The sequence below is a fragment of the Carassius carassius genome, chromosome 44, assembly GCF_963082965.1.
Source record: "Carassius carassius chromosome 44, fCarCar2.1, whole genome shotgun sequence".
NCBI lineage: Eukaryota > Metazoa > Chordata > Actinopteri > Cypriniformes > Cyprinidae > Carassius > Carassius carassius.
This window is the reverse complement of record NC_081798.1, coordinates 25,637,403-25,660,322: the sequence shown is the minus strand read 5'-3', so window position 1 is coordinate 25,660,322 and position 22,920 is coordinate 25,637,403. Positions and strand designations below refer to the sequence as shown.

The 22,920-nt window shown below is 39.6% G+C and overlaps 1 protein-coding gene across 3 annotated transcripts in view; it reads right to left on the bottom strand.

The window, feature by feature from the left end:
- Positions 1–22,920, bottom strand: part of poc1a (POC1 centriolar protein A) — a 79,891-nt gene that overhangs the window by 25,516 nt on the left and 31,455 nt on the right. For 2 of the 3 annotated variants that reach the window (XM_059537035.1, XM_059537036.1), the window contains exons 8-9: positions 17,235–17,303; positions 17,054–17,173 (exon numbers count right to left, since the gene is read on the bottom strand). In XM_059537035.1, coding sequence (XP_059393018.1) covers positions 17,054–17,173; positions 17,235–17,303 — 189 coding nt within the window. Of the gene's footprint in view, positions 1–16,399; positions 16,698–17,053; positions 17,174–17,234; positions 17,304–22,920 lie in introns of those variants that run through there. The other variant, XM_059537037.1, reaches the window with a different exon arrangement.

The window sequence follows — 22,920 nt, the reverse complement described above, 5'->3', positions numbered from 1 at the left end:
TAGGACCCGGGTGAGGCTGCCGCTGCACTGCTATTACTGTTTACTCCATCACACACCAAACCTGTCATTCTGTACATGCATTCTCAGTTTAAATGCAGCGATAAAATGAGTCACAATGCTAACATGATCTAATCGCACTGTTGACGTGATCTAATCGCTAGCACACCCTGAGCACATGTGAGTTAATGTATTCCTCTTATCGGCAAGTAATATCTGCATAATTTTTAATATCGGGCAGATGCCGATATTTACATTAAAAGTTATTATCGGCCAATTCCGATATTGGTCCGATAATATTGTGCAATCCCTAATTGTTCTTTATAATTCTTTGCACTTTAAGCTATTTGAAACATCGGTTTACTTTTTCAGTTTTTTGTATATTGTTTTATTGTATGTAAATGTTCAGTTCTTTTTGTTTTAAGAAAAAAGTTACTAAACCTGTTACACTGTATTATAACCACTTTTACAACTTATTTCAATATTATGATAATACCACATTACGAGAAAAAAGCTTATTTTATACGGTCACATGCATTATATATATATATATATATATATATATATATATATATATATATATATATATATATATATATATATATATATATGCACGCACACACACACACACACAGTATAACGCTGTCGAATGTACAGTGGCCACAAAAAAAGAAAAATAAACTTTAAAGTAATTTAAAGATGACAGACTGCAGCCACAAAATAATAAAATCTTGCACACAGCTAGTACGGTGTTGTCTCTCTTCCAGTGTAATGAACTGAAACTCATGATTTCTGTGTACTATATAATCTTCAGGCAGGACTCAATGTGACAATTAATAAAGAGTGTGAAGCGAGAACTCAATGTGCAGACAGTGATTTACATACACATTACTAATCCAGAGTCTAATGAACTCGCCGTCGTCACTGAACAGTCAGACTACGGCCAAATATTAGCGCCATTTAACATTTCCAGGAAATAGGGACAGAACATTCTTAAATAGATGTGTCCAGGTTCCTCTTATTACCTGTCAAGTGTAATGAGTCTATCAGAAGCCATTAAGAAGCCTGCAGAAAGTACTTCTGTGAATTACCATGTATTTGAGTTTGACATTTACAGCACACACGGTAATGGCTATATAGAGCATCACAGCAATCTCTCATCCACCTCTAAATGGACCTGTGCAAAGCCACGCTCATGATTAGCATGAACATGAAAGCTCTCAGTGCAGCATGTGTGTGTAAGAGACATGGCCAGCGACACGCGTGACCACTGATTACTTGTGACATGCTCAAGAGTGACATCTAATTCTTTTTACTCATCTAATAAAAATACTTCCTTTTTACTTCATGGCACAAGTGATGCTCAGAAGAAAAGGAAAGTCCTTTCAGAGACAGAGTAAGTTAATAGTTTGACCCAAAATGGGTTAGTTTGTTCATCAAGTTTGGAGAAATGCAGCATTCTGGAGTGGTGTGTATTATGTGGATTATTGTGATGTTTTTATCAGCTGTTTGGCATCTATCTATTCTTACTGCAGAGCGTCCATTGATGAGACACTGAAGCAATGCTACATTTCTCCAAATCTGATCTCGGGCAGTCTGATATTTTCAGTGGTTTTTTTTTTTCATTTTTGCCTGAGCTTCTCCGTTAAGGCCAGAAGTGTGTATTTATGAAGTAAATAGGGTGCATTCTGATTACAGTCTGTCTGCAGTTACTGAGGCCCAAACCACAGGATTGCAAGAAGAGTGGTTTCCGTTTACATCCTCCCTTAAAAGCTCAATGCCATTGATCTGCGTGAAAGTGAGCCTAGGTGGGCATGAGACTCCTGGGATCCAGAGACGGCAGCAGTTCAGTGCCCTCGCTGGTGTGAGTAACACTGCAGCCCTAAAAACACACAGATGAAACACGACACGAGCCCGTCCACAACACCTAAACCTAATGACAGCCTTTAATATTTAACCTCCGAAATGATGGCCCAACCTAGTCAAACTGCATGTTCAAAGGAGCTGGTAAAAATAGTCAATCAATGGAGGTCTGGAAGCCATTATCTAAACTTGAGACCTAGTGAAGGTCAGTCTTCCTTCTCGTCACATCCAGAGCGGCTGAGGCGATGCAGCTACATGCCAGCAGTAATTCACCTCTGCATTGTCTAATATAGGGATTCCGGGATATGTAGGTCTGTTGCAATAATCAATATATCGACTTATCGCACAATGTACGTACATGACCTCAATAATTTCTGGTGATGCAATATATCGCCATCACATTTACTTAAAAATTAATGTCACCATTTTTTCATCTTTTTTTTTGCATTCCACTTGCGCCTGTGTCTTTTGCAGCTTAAAGTTTAATCTGCAGATATGGCCTTGTTTAGGGCTCTGTGCCTTTGTGCATGCGGACATCTGACTGTGAAGTAGTGATTGTGTTTTTCAGCAATAGTGTGCCCTCTTAATTCACAGCGAAATGAAGGACGGTAAACGCTGTAGATGGAAAAGTGTTTTTTGTGCGTTTTTCTTTTTTTCTACTTGTTACTTTGCACTTTTTGTTTTTTAGTTTGCAATTTATTCAAGTTTTTTTTAAGGTATTTAATATTTTGATACTTAATTTACATGATCTAAATATTCTTAAGTATTAAAAGTTTGTTGTCATTTGGAAGTGTGTAGGCCTTCTTGCATTTTTATGCGGTTACATAATTATTATATATTCAGTGGCATAAAATGGTCTTTTAAATGACAATAATATCGCTTATCACAATTCACCAAAAATCCCCGTAGCGCCATTTTGGAGAATATGAGCTGAACGCAAGCAGTGTCAGCCGTGCCACAAGGATACGTTTTATACATGTATTTATGATTTGATCTGAATGAAAACAGAGCATCCTTAAACATTAATTAATAAATACATTTGGAATAACAATACACCACAGTATTACATACTGTAATAACAGCCTTGGATGGGATCAACATGTTCAATAATGACAAAGAGTTAACCAACCACTACACTCAATGGTAAAAAAAATTTGCTTCGCTTCAAAAGTGCTTCTAAAAAGAAAAGCATAGAGCCCTGAATAAATGCTTTTACACAAATCCCGACAAGAAGCCTCGGTGGAGTGCATTAAAACGGTGTAACAGACACCCTTATACCATCATCACACTGCCAGCAAGAGCAAATTCAGTTTGTTGATGTATATAGGTGTTCAGATCTAAATTTCTGAAATCAAATGAAGTATCGTAGAGTAGAAGCACAGCAGGAATTTTGTCTCATTGTATTGTGCATTAGAATAGAGGAAGACCGATTCATTTTAGTTCAAGCACTTCAAAAGGCTGATATACATTTGAGTCATCACTCCGAAGTGTTCCCTTGCACAGTGTTTACATGAGTAATGAGAGAAATATTTCATTATGGTTCAGATATTAGGGTGTTTGTTATAGTTTTATGTGTTCGGGCACATTTGATGCTGTCTTCTTGACTGAGATCATCAGGTTTGGTACAAGATCAATGCTGTACTCTGCATGTTTATAATGTTCCTTTAATGAACTGCTTTAGGTGCTAGGTGTAAATCGTGTGATATGTTTTAGTATGCTCCTCATGTACATGCAGGGCCCTATGATTTCCACAATGTGAAAAACTCATATCGAATCACAGAATCATAAAAACTGAATTTACCGTTTAATGCAGAATGTTACAGATTTCGGCATAATTTGGATGAATTAATCAAAAGTAGGTCTGTACAGTTAAAGGGATAGCTCACCCAATAATGAAAATTCAGTAATTTATTACTAATATTAATTATTACTAATTAATTAATTATAAAGATGTACGTTTCTGGGTCTGGGAACATTTCTTTTGAATTGCTGTCGACGCAGGGTCAGAAAGCTCTCAGATTTAATCAAAAATATCTTAATTTGTGTTCCAAAGATGAACGAAGGTCTTACAGGTTTGGAACAACATGAGGGTGAGTAATTACTGACTGAGTTTTCATTTTTGGGTGAACTATCTCAAATATCAAATTGCAACATGGATGAGTTTCTGTGAGTATTAAACTACACAAACACTGCTAGGGTCATTTCTTGTCAAATCAGACTAATTTCAGAAATTGCCCCAGCTAAAATTTTTTATATTGCTAATATTTTTCTGAAGATAAACATGTTATATTGAGGAAAGCCAAAATATGCAATGTTTTTCATATTTACTGAGTAACCCACTCTTTTGTACGTAGAGGGGGGGTCAAAATGTAAATTTTCACCTGAGACTCAGAGCCAAATTACAGGAAGATAAAAATTTCAGAAAGTGCAGCATCATTGTTATTCTTACACAGAGATTGGTTGGTCTATAGTAAAATCGGGCGGGGCTAAACAGGTAGTGATGTAGAATGGGTGGGCGGGGCTAAACAGTGACAAAATCAGTGGGCTGGGCTAAACAGGTGGTGATGTAGAATTGGTGGGCGGGGCTAAACAGTGACAAAATCAGTGGGCTGGGCTAAACAGGTGGTGATGTAGAATTGGATGGCGGGGCTTAACAAGCAGTGATGTTGAATCGTGGGTGGGGCTAAACAGGCAGTGATGTAAAATTTGTAGGTGGCGCTTAACAGGCAATGATTTAGAATTGGTTGGCAGGGCTAAACAGTGGCTTAGAATCAGTGGGCTGGGCTAAACAGGTGGTGATGTAGAATAGGTGGCCAGAGCTTAACAGGCAGTGATGTAGAATCGGTGGGCGGGGCTACAAAGGCAGTGATATAGAACAAACTATTAGATTACAGAGTTGTACATTCAAAAAGCAGTGGTTTTGGTGGACTGCTAACTTTAATATAAAGCAGCTTTTCCACTGCTGGAACTTTACCCAGGAACTAGGGACTTTGGGCTAGTACTTGGTGTGTTTCCACCGCAGGAACCAGGATCTAAATAAAGTTCTGGGTGAAAAAATGCCCCTCAGAAAGTCGTGCTGGCGAGGTAGTACTTTTTCCAAAGGTCCAGAACTTTAAGGGGGGGGGGGGGTGGGGGGCTTGGGCACTAAACATGCTGATTCAGATAATTTTCTAAATATAACTGTAATTGTGTCATGAAATGTAGATTTAAAAGTGTTTCTGGCAAGAATGTAGTTATTTTAAACTCAAATCTGCAGTTTATTTATAAAGACAGCGCCTATTTAAAAAAGATGCAAGTCCGAATTTTGCTTACTTTGTATTGAGAAACATGCGCAGATCTACGTCACCAGACTATTTGATCTTCACGGTACTTTAGACCACTTTGGAAATGCAGTAAGCAACAGATCTGGGGGGGAAATAGTTCCTGGGAAAAAAAGTTCCTAGTACAATTGTTCCGGGTAATTTCGGTGGAAATGCGGCATAAGCTGATTCTAGACTAATGACAAAAGTTCTGAAACTTGAGTTCTGAAAACAGGATGTTTTTAACCCTCTGGAGTCTAAGGGTATTTTTGGGGCCTGGAGAAGTTTTGTCATGCCCTGACATTTGTGCTTTTTTCAGTTTCTTATAAATATCTAAATGGGTAAAGTCTAATCTCACTGTAATCAGCACAAACTGGGCTGTAATAATATGTGAAATGCATGCATGTACATGATTGTATTTTTGAGAAAAAAAAAAGTTATGCGTGGTTAGTGAAAAACTAAAAATGTTAAATCACTTGAATAAGGCCATAAAACACATACAGAACAATGGTTCCCGGGATTTTTGAGAACTGGAGCTTGTAGCCTAGAATTTTTCTTTCTAAATGATGTGAAAATCATCTTGTTTACTCACTTATAGAAAACAATTATATTGATTTAAATTTTCTAAGACACTTTTTGTTGGTAAAAGTCATATGCGAGTAGGAGTCAACTACCATGAATATCATTGTGATTTACACCTGAGAAGACAAAGGCCTGCATAATGAGCTGCATAATGAGCTGCATAATGAGCCTTTCAGTCATCTGTGCCACTGAGAGGGAAGAGTTACAAGAAAGAATGTGAGAACAAAATAAATCTATATAATTTTATTTTTGTAGTTTATTAAGAATATATTTAATTATCCCACAACATAATTTAATATCCACTTGGGGGAGCAGTTAAACAGTTTATAAGGAACAATCAAAGCTGACTTTCAAACAATTTTTTTTTTTGCACCATTACTCCAGTCACACAATCCTTCAGAAATCCTTTTAACAATCTTATTTTCTACAAAAAAAAAAAATATTGTTATTATTATTATCATTATTATTAATGTTGAAAAGAGCTGAGAATATTTTTCTGGGTTTTTAGGGGGAATAAATTGAAAGAAAAGCATTGTTTTAACATTTGTTACAGTTATCTATTTGTTACGTTTATATTATTAACATCAAGCTTTTGAATGGTATAGTATTGTATATTGTTATTGAAACTTCATAATGTTTCACTTGATTATATATTTAGTCAGGAATTATAGTTTGTAAAAGTCTTTGGAAAAAGTCTAACTAGTAAAATGTTTACACTATATGTGAAAACTAGTACAAGTATATAAATAAATAAAAAGAGACTTACTCATGTTTATGATCTCTGCTGAATAAAGTGCTTCATTCTTTTTTTCTGAGGAAATCCATTTCTCAAATCCTCAACCACATGACATCTTTTTGGGGTGAATTATGTCTTATTCCTCTCATCGCGAAGCAAACAGTAAAATAAAAACTTGAAGAACAGTCTGGCTGCTTTTTCTTCTGTTATGGGCGTATTCAAGCCGCACGCTTCAGTTTGAATCTGAATAGCGCGTTCAGCGCGGGGGCGTGGTCACATTAGATATAATGAAGGGAGACATGAAAAACGGACATCGCGTTGTTTTCATATGGATTACTTTATCACAGAATATTTGTTTTCGACGGCACCTGTTTAGTATAAAAGTAGACATGTCAAGCTTTCTATAGATATCTCTCTCATGTCTCTTCGTTGAGTATTCACGGAGTTACAGTTCATTTTAATGACGTGTTTGTAAATAAAGATCAGCACAAAGGCTGCAGACAGCGCACCTTGTTTGTTATCTTTATTTTATAAGTGCACAAAGTTTTGTTGTTATGTCTGTATCCAAAAAAAAGTAGACCCTTTACAGATTCAATTGATGTATTGCTCTTATCTGTACGTTTAAAACTGAAAGTGTAATTTAAGTTCTTTTCGGGGTTATCAGGAGAAAATGACTCAAAACGCGTATCCGCGTTAATCGACTCGAGAGGGTTAAAGTACACTGACCTCTTATATGTCAAAAAAATGAAGGGAATTTTGGTTTCACAGTTCATGACCTCTTTAAAAGATAACAAGTATCATCTGTATGCAAAGTGTCCCAGATTTGGTTTTTGATCATTGAAAAGGTGTACAATTTAACAGTTTACTTCGGGATCCATATTGAGATTCCAATTTAGCTGGAATTGAACCAGAGATAGCCTTAAAAATGAAGATGCCAAAAAGAAAGTTTGTTAAGACCAAAAATCTAAAAGGGCATTAAGATATCTTACATACTTCTTGAATTACAGGCAAATTTTGGTGCGTTAGCCATTTTTACATGATCACCACTGGTATTTATTGTAACAGACTGCTGAAATAACGTAACAATTAGGGAATGTAGGGATGCACCGAAATGAAAATTCTTGGCCGAAACAGAAAACCGAAAAAGAGAAAACCAAGGCCGAAAACCGAAAACGAAACACCGAAAGAAATTATGCCAATTATTAGTACCATTGCATTTATTGCTATGACCGTGTACTAACTTTACTAAAATTAAGACATTGCAATTGCATAAATTAATATTAAAGTTTCAAAGATAATTACAATTACATAATTTATTTAAAAAAAACAAAAATACATAATTACTAATTATGCAAATATTTATTAAGCACATTGCAACAATGCACAGTATTCAAATAAAATTCAAACTAAAATTTATCCCACTCATGTGTATATTAAATAATAATGTACAGGCCTACTGGTTTTAAAATGAACTGTTCTCTCATAAAAACAAAGTGCATTTAGGTGAAGTGCATTTGAAATTGTTCTCTGTAGGACTAGAAAGTGCATTACTTCTCCAGTAGGCAAGACTGTTATCACTTCTGGGGATGGGGACTTCAGACAGATAACCATCTAGCTGATGAGCAGTTGAGCTTGTCATCTGCCTGACATTTGAGAAATATTTGAGAGAGTGTATTTAAATAGGGCCAGGGCATAAATAAACATTTTTATCAAATTAAAGCAGAAATCTAGCAAAAAATCTAGCAGAAAAATGGCTACAATCTGATATTATGTATGTATGTGTAATGACGAAGTAGAGGCAGTCGGATCCATCTGCAGGACTTTATTGAAGCAGGTATCAAACCAAGGGTGCACAGAGCATAAAACACTAAGGTAGCACGAAGCAACATGCAGCGTGGTAAAACAACACTTCACAGAGAAACACAGAACCAGGCAGTCCAGATAAAGGGGGGATAATGATTAACAGGTGGATATGATGATGCTGATGAGAAAACCAGACAGGGCTGGAAACTAATGATAGCAGAAGGGAAGGATGGGAATTGCAGTCCTAGAACTCAGGTGACAAGGAGCGCATGAGACCGGAGAGAGGTGAAGGCGCGCGCTCAGTGACAGGCGCACGCTCTGTGACAGAGCCCCCACCCTGCGAACGGCTCCGGAAGCGAGGACCTGAACGACGGCGGGGTCTTCCACGGGGTCTTGGAGCGGGACGATCTGGGTGAGTGTGATGGTAGGTGGTAAGAAGAGCAGGGTCCAGGATGTCCTGAGACCTGACCCAGGAACGTTCCTCAGGGCCATAGCCCTCCCAGTCAATCAAGTATTGCAGTACCCCGCCGCGACGTCTGGAGTCCAGGATGTCTCGTACCCGGTATGCCTCCTCGCCTCAGACCCCAATTGGGGGAGCCTGCACGGAACCGATCCCCTCCTGAGCCTCCTCTCTCCTGGGAGCGTCAGCGGGTCGCAGAGGTATCACTGGATCTGGGTCTTACAGGACATGAAACTCTCTGATGACCGGCATGGCCACAGTACTGGCATAATTTACTCCGCATCCTTCTCTCACGTTCCTCTGTGGTGAGATGTGTGAAGCCGACCTGCATAGGCTCGTAATCCGTGCCGGAAGGGGGAGGAGTGAAAAAGCTGGATGTGAGAGGCGTGCGTCGAGAGCGTATGAGATTGTCGAGGCGAATGGCAAGCTCCATAAGTTCTCCGAGGGACATCCCATCATCGCGACATGCCAATTCCCCTTGCAGATGCGTTTGCAGCCCCCTACGATACAGCAGTTTAAGCGGTGACTCTGTCCACCCCGTCTGCGCTGCCATGGTGCGGAAGGAAAGCGTGTAATCCGCCGCGGTGGAATTCCCTTGACTTAATGTGAGGAGTTGTTCCCCTGGTTCCTTGCCGCCAGCGGGATTTTCAAAAACCTCTCTGAATTGAGACATAAACACATTAAAGGAGGGAAAGGTATGATGACCCCCAGACCAGAGAGCAGTCGCCCACTCCAACGCCCTCCCGGTGAGTAGTGAGCAGATGAATGAAACGCGGGACGCGTCATTGGGATACAGCTGGGGTTGCTGGCTGACGAATAATTCACACTGCAACAGAAATCCTCTACAGGGAGCTGGTGAGCCATTAAACTTCTCTGGTAGAGATAATTTGGGCTTGCATGCAGCCATACTCACGCTTGATGTGACGGGCACAGGTGCAGCGGGAGCTTGAGCTGAATTAGCGACCGCACTCTGCAGAGTGAGAGTATGAACAGACCTCACAAGTTCTTCGGTGAGATTCGTTAACTTGGTCAGCTGCTGTTGTTGTGTGAGTAACACAGATGCCTGGGAATGAACCTCGGAAGCAAGACTCAGGAAGTCTGCTGGATCCTGTGGTGGTGAAGTGTTCTGTAATGACGAAGTAGAGGCAGTCGGATCCATCTGCAGGACTTTATTGAAGCAGGTATCAAACCAAGGGTGCACAGAGCATAAAACACTAAGGTAGCACGAAGCAACATGCAGCGTGGTAAAACAACACTTCACAGAGAAACACAGAACCAGGCAGTCCAGATAAAGGGAGGATAATGATTAACAGGTGGATATGATGATGCTGATGAGAAAACCAGACAGGGCTGGAAACTAATGATAGCAGAAGGGAAGGATGGGAATTGCAGTCCTAGAACTCAGGTGACAAGGAGCGCATGAGACCGGAGAGAGGTGAAGGCGCGCGCTCAGTGACAGGCGCACGCTCCATGACAGTATGTGTGTGTGTGTATGTGTGTGTGTGTGTGTGTGTGTGTGTGTGTGTGTGTGTGTGTGTGTGTGTGTGTGTGTGTATATATATATATATATATATATATATATATATATATATATATATATATATATATATTAGGGGTGTAACGATACGCGTATTCGTATTGAACCGTTCGGTACGAGGCTTTCGGTTCGAGACGCGGTACGCATTATGGACCGAACGGTTCATTGGACTAATTAATTATATTTGGAAAATAAAAAAAATTGTGAAATATAATGATATGCGTTTAACAAGGTAGCCCAATAACCCAAACGACGTAACAGGCAACGCCCCTGACACCCCCGAAGAAGAAAAAAACACCAACTTATATGTTTATGTTAAGCCGCTTGTCCACCAGCGTCTCGATTTCTGACACGACGTCAAAGCCCATTCATTTCCTATGGAACTACGTCAGGCAGAAAAAACGCCCCGCAAAGCATGATGGGTCGCGTCGCGTCGATTTGGTCAACAGCAGCGCGTCAAAAAAGTATCTCTGTGGATACTTTATGCAAATGAGAGCGTCAGAACGCGGGGCAGCAGTCAATGGAAACTCGGCGGCGAGAATTTGTGTATGGCCGTTGCTATGGTTTCATATTTAAAGCTCCAGGCGCGAAAATGGAGGAAAAATTTATTATTGCGGTCTCTAACTTTCCGGTTATATATGATTCCAGCCTGGACATATATAGAAATGTCCAGCTAAAAAATGATGCCTGGAGGGATGTAGTCCAGATTGTCGGAAGCGATGGTAAGTGCAGATTAAATATTTTAATGTTTTTTTTAGTGCTGAACCCGGTTCCTGATAGCGAGTCTTCGTCGTCGATCCATTGCTAAATGATAAATAAATGATAAAAAAGTATTTTTCCCTCCAAAACTTCACAAATGACATCCGTACAATGTCCAGCCCACAAATTCCGCCCCCAAGCAGCAAAAACGTCACAGGCGTCGCGTCGGAACAAAAATGGATGGTGGACAAGCGGCTTTAGGCTACTCAGTCAGGCGCTCGCTCACTCAGTAATACACGCTGAAGGCTCGTTGCAAAATGGCCAATGCGTTTAACAGACCAGAAATAGATGATCCTCCAATAACCAACAGGTCTGGTTTTTGGGTGCACTTTGGATTCCTTGTAAGCTATAATGGTGATGGCAAGAGAGTGGTGGATAAAAAAAACAACGATATGTCGCATCTAGGGTACAACAGCGGGAATACAAAAAAAAAAGACATTTCCAACGGATTCAAACAGGGCAAAAGACATCACCACTGCGATTGGTAGGCTACATTTACGTTATAGCCGCGGATATGAGACCTTACTATTTACCATTGATTCTATCATCACCATTATAGCTTACAGGGAATCCAAAGTGCACCCAAACACCAGACCTGTTGGTTATTGGAGGATCTTCTATTTCTGGTCTGTTAAACGCATTAGCCATTTTCCAACGAGCCTTCAGCGCGTACTGAGTGAGTACGCTCATGTACTGAGCGTACATGCTTAATGTGTACTAACAGACTCTACTTTTCTTTGTTTTCACTTCGTGGTCCGTCTTAATCTCTTCGTTAGGAGACGCTTTAGTGCTGCGAATAAAGGAATAAGAAGAGAGAGAATGTTCTCACTGGTGTGAAGTGAATGTCGCGGGGAGCTCGTGGTCTGCGCTATGCAGGTGCACGTGCAGGTCGCGGTTTCTGTTTGCGTCATCACAACATTTCGGCCGTGTTGTTTCGGTGATAAAAGTCTATCGGCCGAAAACCAAAAATGCCATCTTCGGCCGATAGTTTTCGGTGGCCTAATATTCGGTGCATCCCTAGTAACAATCTTTCTGAAGTCATTCTTATCCTCCTGTGATTTGGCTCTTAATCTCAGGTAAAAATTGTCCTTTTGACCCCCTTCTACAAAATTGTGGATTAATCAGTAAAAATAAATCACTGACTTTAAAATTTTGGCTTTCCTCACTATATATGTTTATCTTTCTTCAGAATAAATAGTTAAAATCAAACATTTGTGCCGGGGACCACTTGTTAAGTTGACAAAATGACAGTCTGGATGTTGTGCGAGTGACTAGAGCTGGTCCGAATACAATTTTTTGAGCTTTCGAAAATTCGTTAGTAATCAACACCGAATATTTGAAGCTTCGGAGGGAGGGGCTGAACATATTCTTCTCTCTATTAAAGGCAGGAATCTCTGTGTGTCTGTTTGCATTTATATTATGTCTAGAACCGTTCATCCAATCAACTTCACACGTGGCGGGTGCATTTTGGTGCAATATGGACATGCGGTATGTTCAGAATTAATCAACTTTCAATAAACTACAAAACAGCGCGAGCCAAAAGCAGCACGCCTCAGGCAGACAGGGGTTATATGCTCCGAGAACGGACACCTTGCATCAGTGATGAAAAACACACGTCTGTTAAGAGCAATACTTTTAATATAGTCAAATTATTATTAAAAATTAAGTGCACGCTTTTATCATGTGTAAAATTACTGATTAACATGGAGGATAAAAGCAGCTCGTTTTTTTACACCAACAATATACTACAGGCATACTACTTACAGAACTTGGGTGATTTTTTCAAACTTGATGTGTTGTTGTAGTAGGACAGTTTCAAATCGCACATCTGGCACACTGCCTTTGTCTTGTCTTCACTGAATCTAAAGTGCTCCCACATAGCTGAGGTCTTCCATATGAATGATGTTCACTCGCTTGATTCATAAGCTGCCTTTCCACCATTGGGGCGAACGGTTCTCTTTGGCACGGAATGGAATGGTTAAGCAGTCAGCACGGATGCGGTTTCATTTTCCACTGGTGCTTTTAACGGAGCTCTTTGGAATCCAATACAAATGTGTCAGTTATTGCTTTGGTAAAGCAAGTGTAATATAAACAGAGATATGGACGATGATCAGATATTTCTGTTTTTAGGACTACTTTTTTCTGATATTTACTTTGTTCAATAACAGAAAAAAAAGACTACTCTTGACGTAAAACGAAGACGACGTCTGTAATATCAATAAGCACAAAAAACCATTAAAAAAATAATTTTTTATATTGAAAAGTAGCGTAGCGTTTTGATCAAACAGCGCGCTTTCACTTAGCCAGCTATGGAGAAACTGGTAGCCTGGCAACAGAGTAGCGACGTCACTCACAAACGCACTCTTATAGCACGGCTAAGCACAGTTGTCTAACCGTGCCAAGAATTCTGGGTCAAGAATGGTTTGTAATTATGCCATGCCATACCAGGCTCACATGGAAATACAACTGTAACCATACAACCGTTCGGCCCAATAGTAAAAAACCTGACTATATTCAAGCACGAATGAAGACGTATCATGGGGGATTCTCAAAATTAACCCAAAAAATGTAATGCCAACCCACCAAATGAATATTTGAATAATCTAATATTCTGGTCCAGCCCTACATTTTTCACTCATTCATTCTGGTGAGTGTTTACATCCCTCCGCAAGCGCACGTTTACAGAAACTCTCTGATCAGATCACAGAGACAGGACAACAACACCTGGACTCTGTTCTAATCGTTCTCGGGGACTTTAATAAAGCAAATCTCTCCCGTGAACTGCCAAAATACAGACATCACATCACATGTCCATCCAGACAGTAATATATTGGATCACCACAATAAAGGATGCATATCACTCTGTTCCACGAGCAGCTTTGGGACGCTCTGATCACTGTTTGGTTCATCTTATACCGACCTACAGGCAGAAACTAAAATCAGCTAAACCTGTATTAAGGACTGTAAAAAGATGGACTAATGAAGCAGAGCAGGATTTACAATCTTGTTTTGACCTCACTGATTGGAGTGTTTTTGAAGCTGCTGCCACCGATCTGGACGAACTCACAGAGACTGTAACATCTTATATCATTTTCTATGAGGATGTTTGTATTCCTACCAGGACTCATCTAACTTACAACAATGACAAACCATGGTTCACTGCAAAACTCAGACAGCTCCGTCAGGCCAAAGAAGATGCTTACAGGAAGGGGGACAATGTCGTGTATAAACAGGCTAAATACACACTGGAAAAGGAGATCAGAGTGGCAAAGAGGAATTATTCTGAATAAAATAAGGACTCCGTTCACTTCCAGCGCCTCCGCATCAGTGTGGAAAAGTCTAAAGAAGATCACCAATTACAAGACACCACCCCCCAGCACTGTGGAGAATCAACGACTGGCAGACGATCTGAACGAGTTTTACTGCAGGTTTGAAAGAACACCCATCACCTGCCCTGAACACCTCTCCACACAACCGTTCACACCAATAACAACTCCTGCATCCCCCCTCTCCCCCACACCTGCAATACAGATCAGCGAGGATGCGGTGCCTCAGGTCTTCCGGAAGCAGAATAGGTAAAAAGCACCAGGCCCAGATTGCGTTACACCAGCCTGTCTGAAATCCTGTGCTGACCAGCTGGCCCCCATCTTCACACAGATCTTCAACATATCACTGGAGCTGTGTGGAATCCCTTCATGCTTCAAACGCTCCACCATCATCCCCATCCCAAAGAAACCCAAAATTACAGGACTAAATGACTACAGGCCTGTGGCTTTGACATCTGTAGTCATGAAGTCATTTGAAAAACTGGTGCTGGCCCACCTGAAGGACATCACTGGACCCTTGCTAGATCCTCTTCAGTTTGCCTACAGAGCAAACAGGTCTGTGGATGCAGTAAACGCTTATAAATACGGCAAAATCTAACACACTGGACTGCATTATGTTCTGCAACATCTAGACAGACCTTATGTTAGGATCCTGTTTGTGGACTTCAGCTCGGCCTTTAACACTATCATCCCAAACCTCCTCCTGTCCAAACTAACTCAGCTCTCCGTGCCAACCTCCATCTGTCAGTGGATCAACAGATTCCTGACAGACAGACAGCAGCTAGTGAGGCTGGGAAAATACACATCCAGCACCCGTACAATCAGCACCGGAGATCCCCAGGGTTGTGTCCTCTTTCCACTGCTCTTCTCCCTGTATAGCAACGACTGCAGTCTAAGGACCCCTCGGTCAAGCTCCTGAAGTTCGCAGATGACACCACACTCATCGGCCTCATTAAGGACGGTGATGAGTCTGCTTTCAGACAGGAAGTTAAAGAGTTGGCTGTCTGGTGCAGTCTCAACAAGCTGGAGCTCAACACACTGCTGAGCGAATCAAGGGCTGTTAAAATCACTCTGGACCCCTCACATCCAGAACACTCCCTCTTTGAACTGTTGCCATCTGCTCGATGCTACAGAGCACTGAGCACCAGAACGACCAGACACAGGAACAGTTTCTTCCCTCAGACAATCCATCTAATGAACACTTGATAATAACTGTGAAACACACACAACACTATACAAACATACACTTATTTACCTAACACACACTTAGTCTACACTTCAAATTTGCACATAATATACCTGTACATACAAAACTGTCTTTTGTAATATACCTGCACATAGAATTGTCAATTTGTATATTGTTATTCCTTACCTACTTATTTGTTATTATTTTTTTATTATGTGTTTTTTGTTCTGTCGCTGTCATTATGTCGCACTGCAGAGGCTTCTGTCACAAAAACAAATTCCTTGTATTTGTAAACATACCTAGCAATAAAGCTCATCCTAATTCTGATTCAGAATGTACTTCTTGGAGTAATAATAATAATAATAAAAGTGAATTAAAAAATATTTTTAATATTTATCACACATTTTTTCTTCTTTTTTTTATTTAAACAGTAAGCATATGTTGTAAAGGACTTTTTTTGGCCAAAAAAAAGAGGAAATTTTTTAATTAAAAAAGAAAAAATGACAAAGGACAATTGCATTGTAGAAGTTAAATGCATTCATTGGATTGCCACTGATTTTAATTATACATTTGTATTAAACTATGAAAAATAGAATCCATAAAACTCAAGTAACAACACGGAATGTCTGAATTTTAACTACGACTGTTTAAATAAATAAAAAAAGATAATAATAAATGGGATTTCATAGGGCTCTAATAAGGTCCGTATCTACCGTAGTGCAGTGGAAAAGTGCCAAAAGTGCCCTGTTTGCATATATTTCACAAAGAGTGATGTATTTTTATATTGAATTATTAGTTTAGGACACAACTTCTGTCTAATGTCATTCACCTACAAATTATTTTGTAGTTCCCACACACTCATCATCAGTGAATATTTCTCATACACGTGTCAAGAATAATGAGTGCTCTTTACACAAGAATCTCATGATCCACACACGTTGCCATACAAATAAGTCTGATGAATGGTTTGTGGACATAGTACACATACAAAATAGACTTTGAATTCTGCTTTCTGAAAGATCCCATGGTACAGTAATAGTTCAGAGGAGTCACACGAGGCCATTCAGAGGGGAAGTGAGCTGTCTGACTCATATCAATGACTGCGGTGTTCACTTCTGACTGATTAGCCAATCACTTCCACTAATTCACCTTGAATTAGACCACATGTTGTGTTGCATGTTAAAGGTTTTGAGTACATTCAGTGTTAGAAAGTGGTTCGTTGTTGATTTCAAGTCTCTCTCTCATACAGTATTCACAAGTTCACAACTCAGCTAAACTAAATAAAGCAGTTGTGCTGCAGATTGAGGTGCAGGAGACACTCACTCACAAGATCTCACTCATATACACTTGTCTTCACTTGAAAAGATGCAAAGATTTGTTTTAAAAGCTTTAGCTTGGCATGAGTTCATTATGTTTGTATGGTTCCGTGAAGGTGTTAGTCGAGTGACGCGGAGGACTGAAGTGAAGCAAACACCTGTGGTGAGGTGATCATGTGACCCTCTTACCTGTGTGTCTGACGGCTGGCTACAGCTCCTGTGAACCGAAGCTTTCTCATCTCTAGCTCCTTTCTGCTCCAGCACCTCACTGTAATCCACGCTGTCAAAGTTAGTCCTCCAGAGCATCACCTGCAGCAGGTCAGAACATCAGCACGACGCACACTCACGAGCAGATAATACCTGAGCTCACCTGTTCATCTGCACCTCCCGAGGCGAAGAATTCTCCAGTCCTCGAGAAGGACACGCAGCTGGCCGGACCCTACAAACAAGCACAACAGCAGCGTTCAGTTCTGGAGATGCCTGTCAAGACACAGAATAGATGTGACATGGAAAACTGCAGCTTGGACGTTCTTCTAAACATCCCACAGAAGAAAGTCAGCCATGGCTTCAACCATTCCTTTGAAACTACTTTGTGTTGCACTGTAATAACTTGGTTTAAAGCAGTAAGACGCCAGTCGTTTCCCTCTACACACACAACTATCAGAGCCAGCGGAGAGGAGCAGAAAAGCCTTGGCCAGTGTGTAGGAGGAAAATTACAGCGTCATGATGCCATATTGACTTTGGTTGAAGAGAGCAAGTTAAATTTAGGCAGAGAACACAAAGCAGACACTGCTCTGGCAAAGCCAAAAGACATGCTTTGACACACACACACACACACTCACTCTACCCACACAACTGACACAGTGTGTGTATATACACACTATACCACTACATAACACATTCACATTACTACTATTCCCCAGTCAACAGCATTGCTGAGAATTTTCTCATTAGAACTAGTTTGAAAGCACTTCCCTTTCTAGCAGTCACAAATGTGTAACATTTCCTGTCAATCTACAAGACGTCAGGGCTTTATATATCATCAACACTGGTCAAAGGTTTCTATTCACTATTTGTTTTTGCAGCATTGAGCAATGTCGCTAATCATAGACAGACCTGCTTATGAACGCAGAGGCCAATCAGTTTTTAGTGATTATAAAGGGAGCGCTCTTTGCTAAATTTCTAAGCTTAACGGTTCCATTGAGAATTTGAATGTAACAGCCGATTACAGCCAAATTTAAATGGTATAACAAAGTCTCATAAAAATGTTAAATCAAAATTGCCAAGGTGGGAAATTTCCACAAATATTTTGCGTGGAAGACGCTAAAACGCATGTGAGCGCACAACTACAGAATGAAGTTGTGTTGTGCCTTTTTGCGTGTATACAGCCAAATAGATACAAAATTATGTAATGGCAAGATAATGGCTATCTTGATGAGTATTCACATAAACAGCCAATTTGTACTAAACATTTTTGTATACAGGCTATAACATGAATGTACAGTTGAGAAACAAAACTTGTGTAACAGTTAGATTGGTGCATGAGATCTCAAAGAGACAGAAACCTAAATAAACCTGCTGCTGTCTGTCATTAATGTTTATTTATACATTGAATAAATGTATAGGTTGGATGACTGTAGTTAAAAAATGTGTCTAAAATAATACTCTAACTGAAAAAATGTTAATGGTGATCAGAGCGCTTGCATATCAGTTATATAAAGCTTTAAGCATCAGAATTGGGATCGGTATTGGCTACAAAAATAATAATCAGAGCATCCCTAGTAATGACTGAGATTAAATTCTGTTTCTCATAAAAGTATCAGTTTGGCTTCAGAAGGAATATAGCACACGTGTTCCTGTGGATTTATTTACTTGGGTAAATGTCCAGACTACTCACTTGCGTACTTACATTGGCAGCTGTTAATGCACAATCACACAATGGTAATTATAAGTGCTTTACAAAAAAGGAAGTAAAATAATAAAAAAATGCTCAACAATTAAACAAAAAATTTAATTTTTTTTAAAATGGTTTAATTGTTTAATGGTTTAATGCAATCAGTTTGGACCTAGCACAGTACTAAATAAATGCACAGCTAAACAGATGAGTTTTGAGTCTGAGTTTAAATGTGACTAGTGTTTTAGCACATCTGATCTCTTCTGGAAGCTGACTCCAGCTGCGGGCAGCATAGTAACTAAAGGAGGACTCCTCTTGTTTTGTGTGAACCCTTGGTATTTCTAACTGACTCGATCCTAATGATCTGAGTGGTCTGTTAGGTTTATATTCAGTGAGCATATCTGCTATGTATTTCGGTCCTAGGTCATTGAGTGATTTATAAACCAGTAAAAGTACTTTAAAATCAATCCTAAATGTAACTGGAAGCCAGTGTAAGGACCTGAGGACTGGTGTGATATGCTCAGATTTTCTGGTTCTAGTCAGAATTGTGTTCTGGATGAGCTGCAGCTGTCTAATGGTCTTCTTGTGAAGGCCGGTGAAGAGACCATTACAATAGTCCACCACACATTTATTAAAGAGAGAGTTCGTGACGATGGTCTGTTGTGTGTTCTGACTGTTTTTGAAGTCTAGCAAGTAACTTTGTTAAAAGAAACACATTCGTTTGTAGAAGTCTGTCCTCAAAGAGTCTTCTTTTTCGTAGTATTTTTCCAGTTATTAATTTTGTGTTTTTGTGCCAAAAATGTGTTGTTTGAGCACTGTTCTGATGTGCTGAAGTTAAAACCTTAGAAAAATCTGATAAAAGTACATAAACAGGGAGTAAAGCTCAGAAAAGTAAGCAAGTGTCTGAACAGTAGCGAAGCCAGACAGCATTTGTGTTATCAATCACAAGTCATTTACAGTACACAGTTTTCTTTTTTTTTCTTTTTTGGAAAATACCATAATTTCGTTTTTTAAAACGTGAATTTGGGAAGCGATCACATCGTGCACATGTATATTATGTGTTCAGGCTATAGAAATGTGTGAGTTTCCTTATCAAGTGACATTGTCAGCTTCTGGTCAGGCATGAATAAAGAGCGTTATTAGTTGTTTTCACTGATCCGTGTGAACTGGGATCATTTAGACAATGTTGTTGCCTGGACGCTAGGCTTGCTGCGATTGTCTGTGTTTACTGTCGAGATGATGGCAGAAGATTTTGTTTCTAAACGAAATGCAAAAGCTCCTGTGTGGAAATATATTTTTTTTTATTTTGAAAAGTTTGATGACTTTTGCCGTTTATCTTCTGGAATTTGGGAAGTTTTATTAAACTTTAGTGTCTTTTTTCCTTTCTTTTTTAAACTGTGCTAGTTTTTACTTTATTTAAACTTTTTGTAAATTATTTTATTTTACGTGAAAGTATATGGTGTGCCTCCAAGCTTTCTCATTTGTTTTGCTAATAAACAATCTATGTTTCTTATTTATTTGGTTCCACAGTGTTTGCTGATTTTCAGTTCTGTATACCAGTTTAAACGTTTTTTATATTAGGCATATAGCATGGTTAATTTATTATTTATTTTTTTTGTTAATAAAAGTTCATTTTATTAATATATAGGATAAATGAGTTTGACATTGTATTTTGTTGATGCTGAAAAGCCATTAATTAAAAGCGAAGTGATACCAGTATTATCGGTATTATCACGCGTAGATTAACCAATGGAATAATTTCCTCACCATCACAGCCCTACTGGATATGAAACTATTCATCATCACAAAGGAAAATCTTTCCTTTTTACACTGTGTTGTGTAAATGTACTCTAAGATGTCCATCGAACTGAAAGCACAGATATAGGCTGTGCTGCTGGTTTCAGAGCAAAGCACTAAGCTGACACTTCATTCACTGTGAATCGACCCCATCTGAGAATCTGAAACACTCTTTATTTACACAGTGACATACTAATGTCTAAAACAGAGTCATAGTTAGGGCTGGGTATTGTTCAAAATCTTTCGATCCGGTGCCAATTTCGATACCTCAGTTTCGATACCGGTTCCTAACGATACTTTTTTCGATACCATATGTTTTAAAATCCATTTCAACATCAACACAAATACATTTAACAAAACTTTTATTTTTCACCTTAATTAAAACAAATTCTGGTAACACTTCACACTCAGGATAACATTATTAATACAACTGGTTGTGCTTTTTGGATAGGGGTGCGCCATTCAGGGGCGGACTGGGACCAAAAAGTTGCCCTGGACTGTCTGGCCCACAGCAGCCCACCACATCATAACGCAAACGCCCCTGTTTTGATGTCATTTATTAATTTAATATTTAAGTAAACAGTTTGGGGATTTTAACCAATAGGGCCACTGATCCTCCGTTGAAAAAAAAAAGAAAAAAAAAAAGAACAGCAGCTGTTCATTTAGCGACTCCTAGTGAGCGATACATGCTCATCAAGACAAACATTCTTCTAGAACTCACACTTTGCATTCAGTTAGCAGATCCATACGAATCATGCATGAAATAGAAGTTTATAAACTCAAACAATAGCTTTATGTGCTTTAAAGATGAACTTGAAGTCTTTATTCATTCGAGATGTTCAATAATAGATCATCTTTGGCTCGGTAATACAAGTTCATGATCCGATTAGTGAACCGATGATTCTTTTGAGTCAATCTTTTAAAATAATAATTTTGTTACGAAACCAGTGTGGAAACCAGCGTTTCACAAACTGGATAGATCTGAGGTGCAGGGCTCGCAAAATCGTTACCCCCACGTCCCGGGCTATTGTGTTTTCCAGTCCGATGTGCTATCGTGAAGTGATGTAAAACTCCTAACTTGCTTCGCGTTGTTCACTCGCTTGAAGGGGTGAAACGGATCGTAGCTTATCGTTTGCACTTGTTTCTAAATACTGCTGATTCAAGCATTTTAAACAATTCGCGCGCGTTCAGAGCTGGCGCTCACTCATTCAAAGCACGCGCTGCGAGCAGCATTTCAGACAATGTGCGTACAGAGAATAAATTCATCTTTTGCGTATCGTAACTTCTGAATGAACACACACACAATTATATCAAAATTATTGTCTCTGCAAGTATTCTCGTAAACACAGTCTGTTATGTTTTAAGTGAACGTATACAGTGGCCTGCTGCTTAGAGAAATTCGCTGTACCAGATAAATCTGTCTCTCTCTGATTTTTAAACACGTATGCTACAAGCTCACACAAACATAGCCGCAAAACAAAAACAAAAAACAGCCGCTTGGCTTTTGGAACCGAATTTTGGCACCGAAAGATAAATATTTTTTCGATACTCATAGTGGAGTCTAAAACCCGAGTCACACTGGAGTCTAAAACCCGAGTCACACTGGAGTCTAAAACCGAGTCACACTGGAGTCTAAAACCGAGTCACACTGGAGTCTAAAACCGAGTCACACTGGAGTCTAAAACCGAGTCACACTGGAGTCTAAAACCGAGTCACACTGGAGTCTAAAAAACCGAGTCACACTGGAGTCTAAAAAACCGAGTCACACTGGAGTCTAAAAAACCGAGTCACACTGGAGTCTAAAAAACCGAGTCACACTGGAGTCTAAAAAACCGAGTCACACTGGAGTCTAAAACCGAGTCACACTGGAGTCTAAAACCGAGTCACACTGGAGTCTAAAAAACCGAGTCACACTGGAGTCTAAAAAACCGAGTCACACTGGAGTCTAAAAAACCGAGTCACACTGGAGTCTAAAACCGAGTCACACTGGAGTCTAAAACCGAGTCACACTGGAGTCTAAAACAGAGTCACACTGGAGTCTAAAAAACCGAGTCACACTGGAGTCTAAAACTGAGTCACACTGGAGTCTAAAACCGAGTCACACTGGAGTCTAAAAAACCGAGTCACACTGGAGTCTAAAACTGAGTCACACTGGAGTCTAAAAAACCGAGTCACACTGGAGTCTAAAACCGAGTCACACTGGAGTCTAAAACAGAGTCACACTGGAGTCTAAAAAACCGAGTCACACTGGAGTCTAAAACTGAGTCACACTGGAGTCTAAAACCGAGTCACACTGGAGTCTAAAACCGAGTCACACTGGAGTCTAAAAAACTGAGTCACACTGGAGTCTAAAAAACCGAGTCAC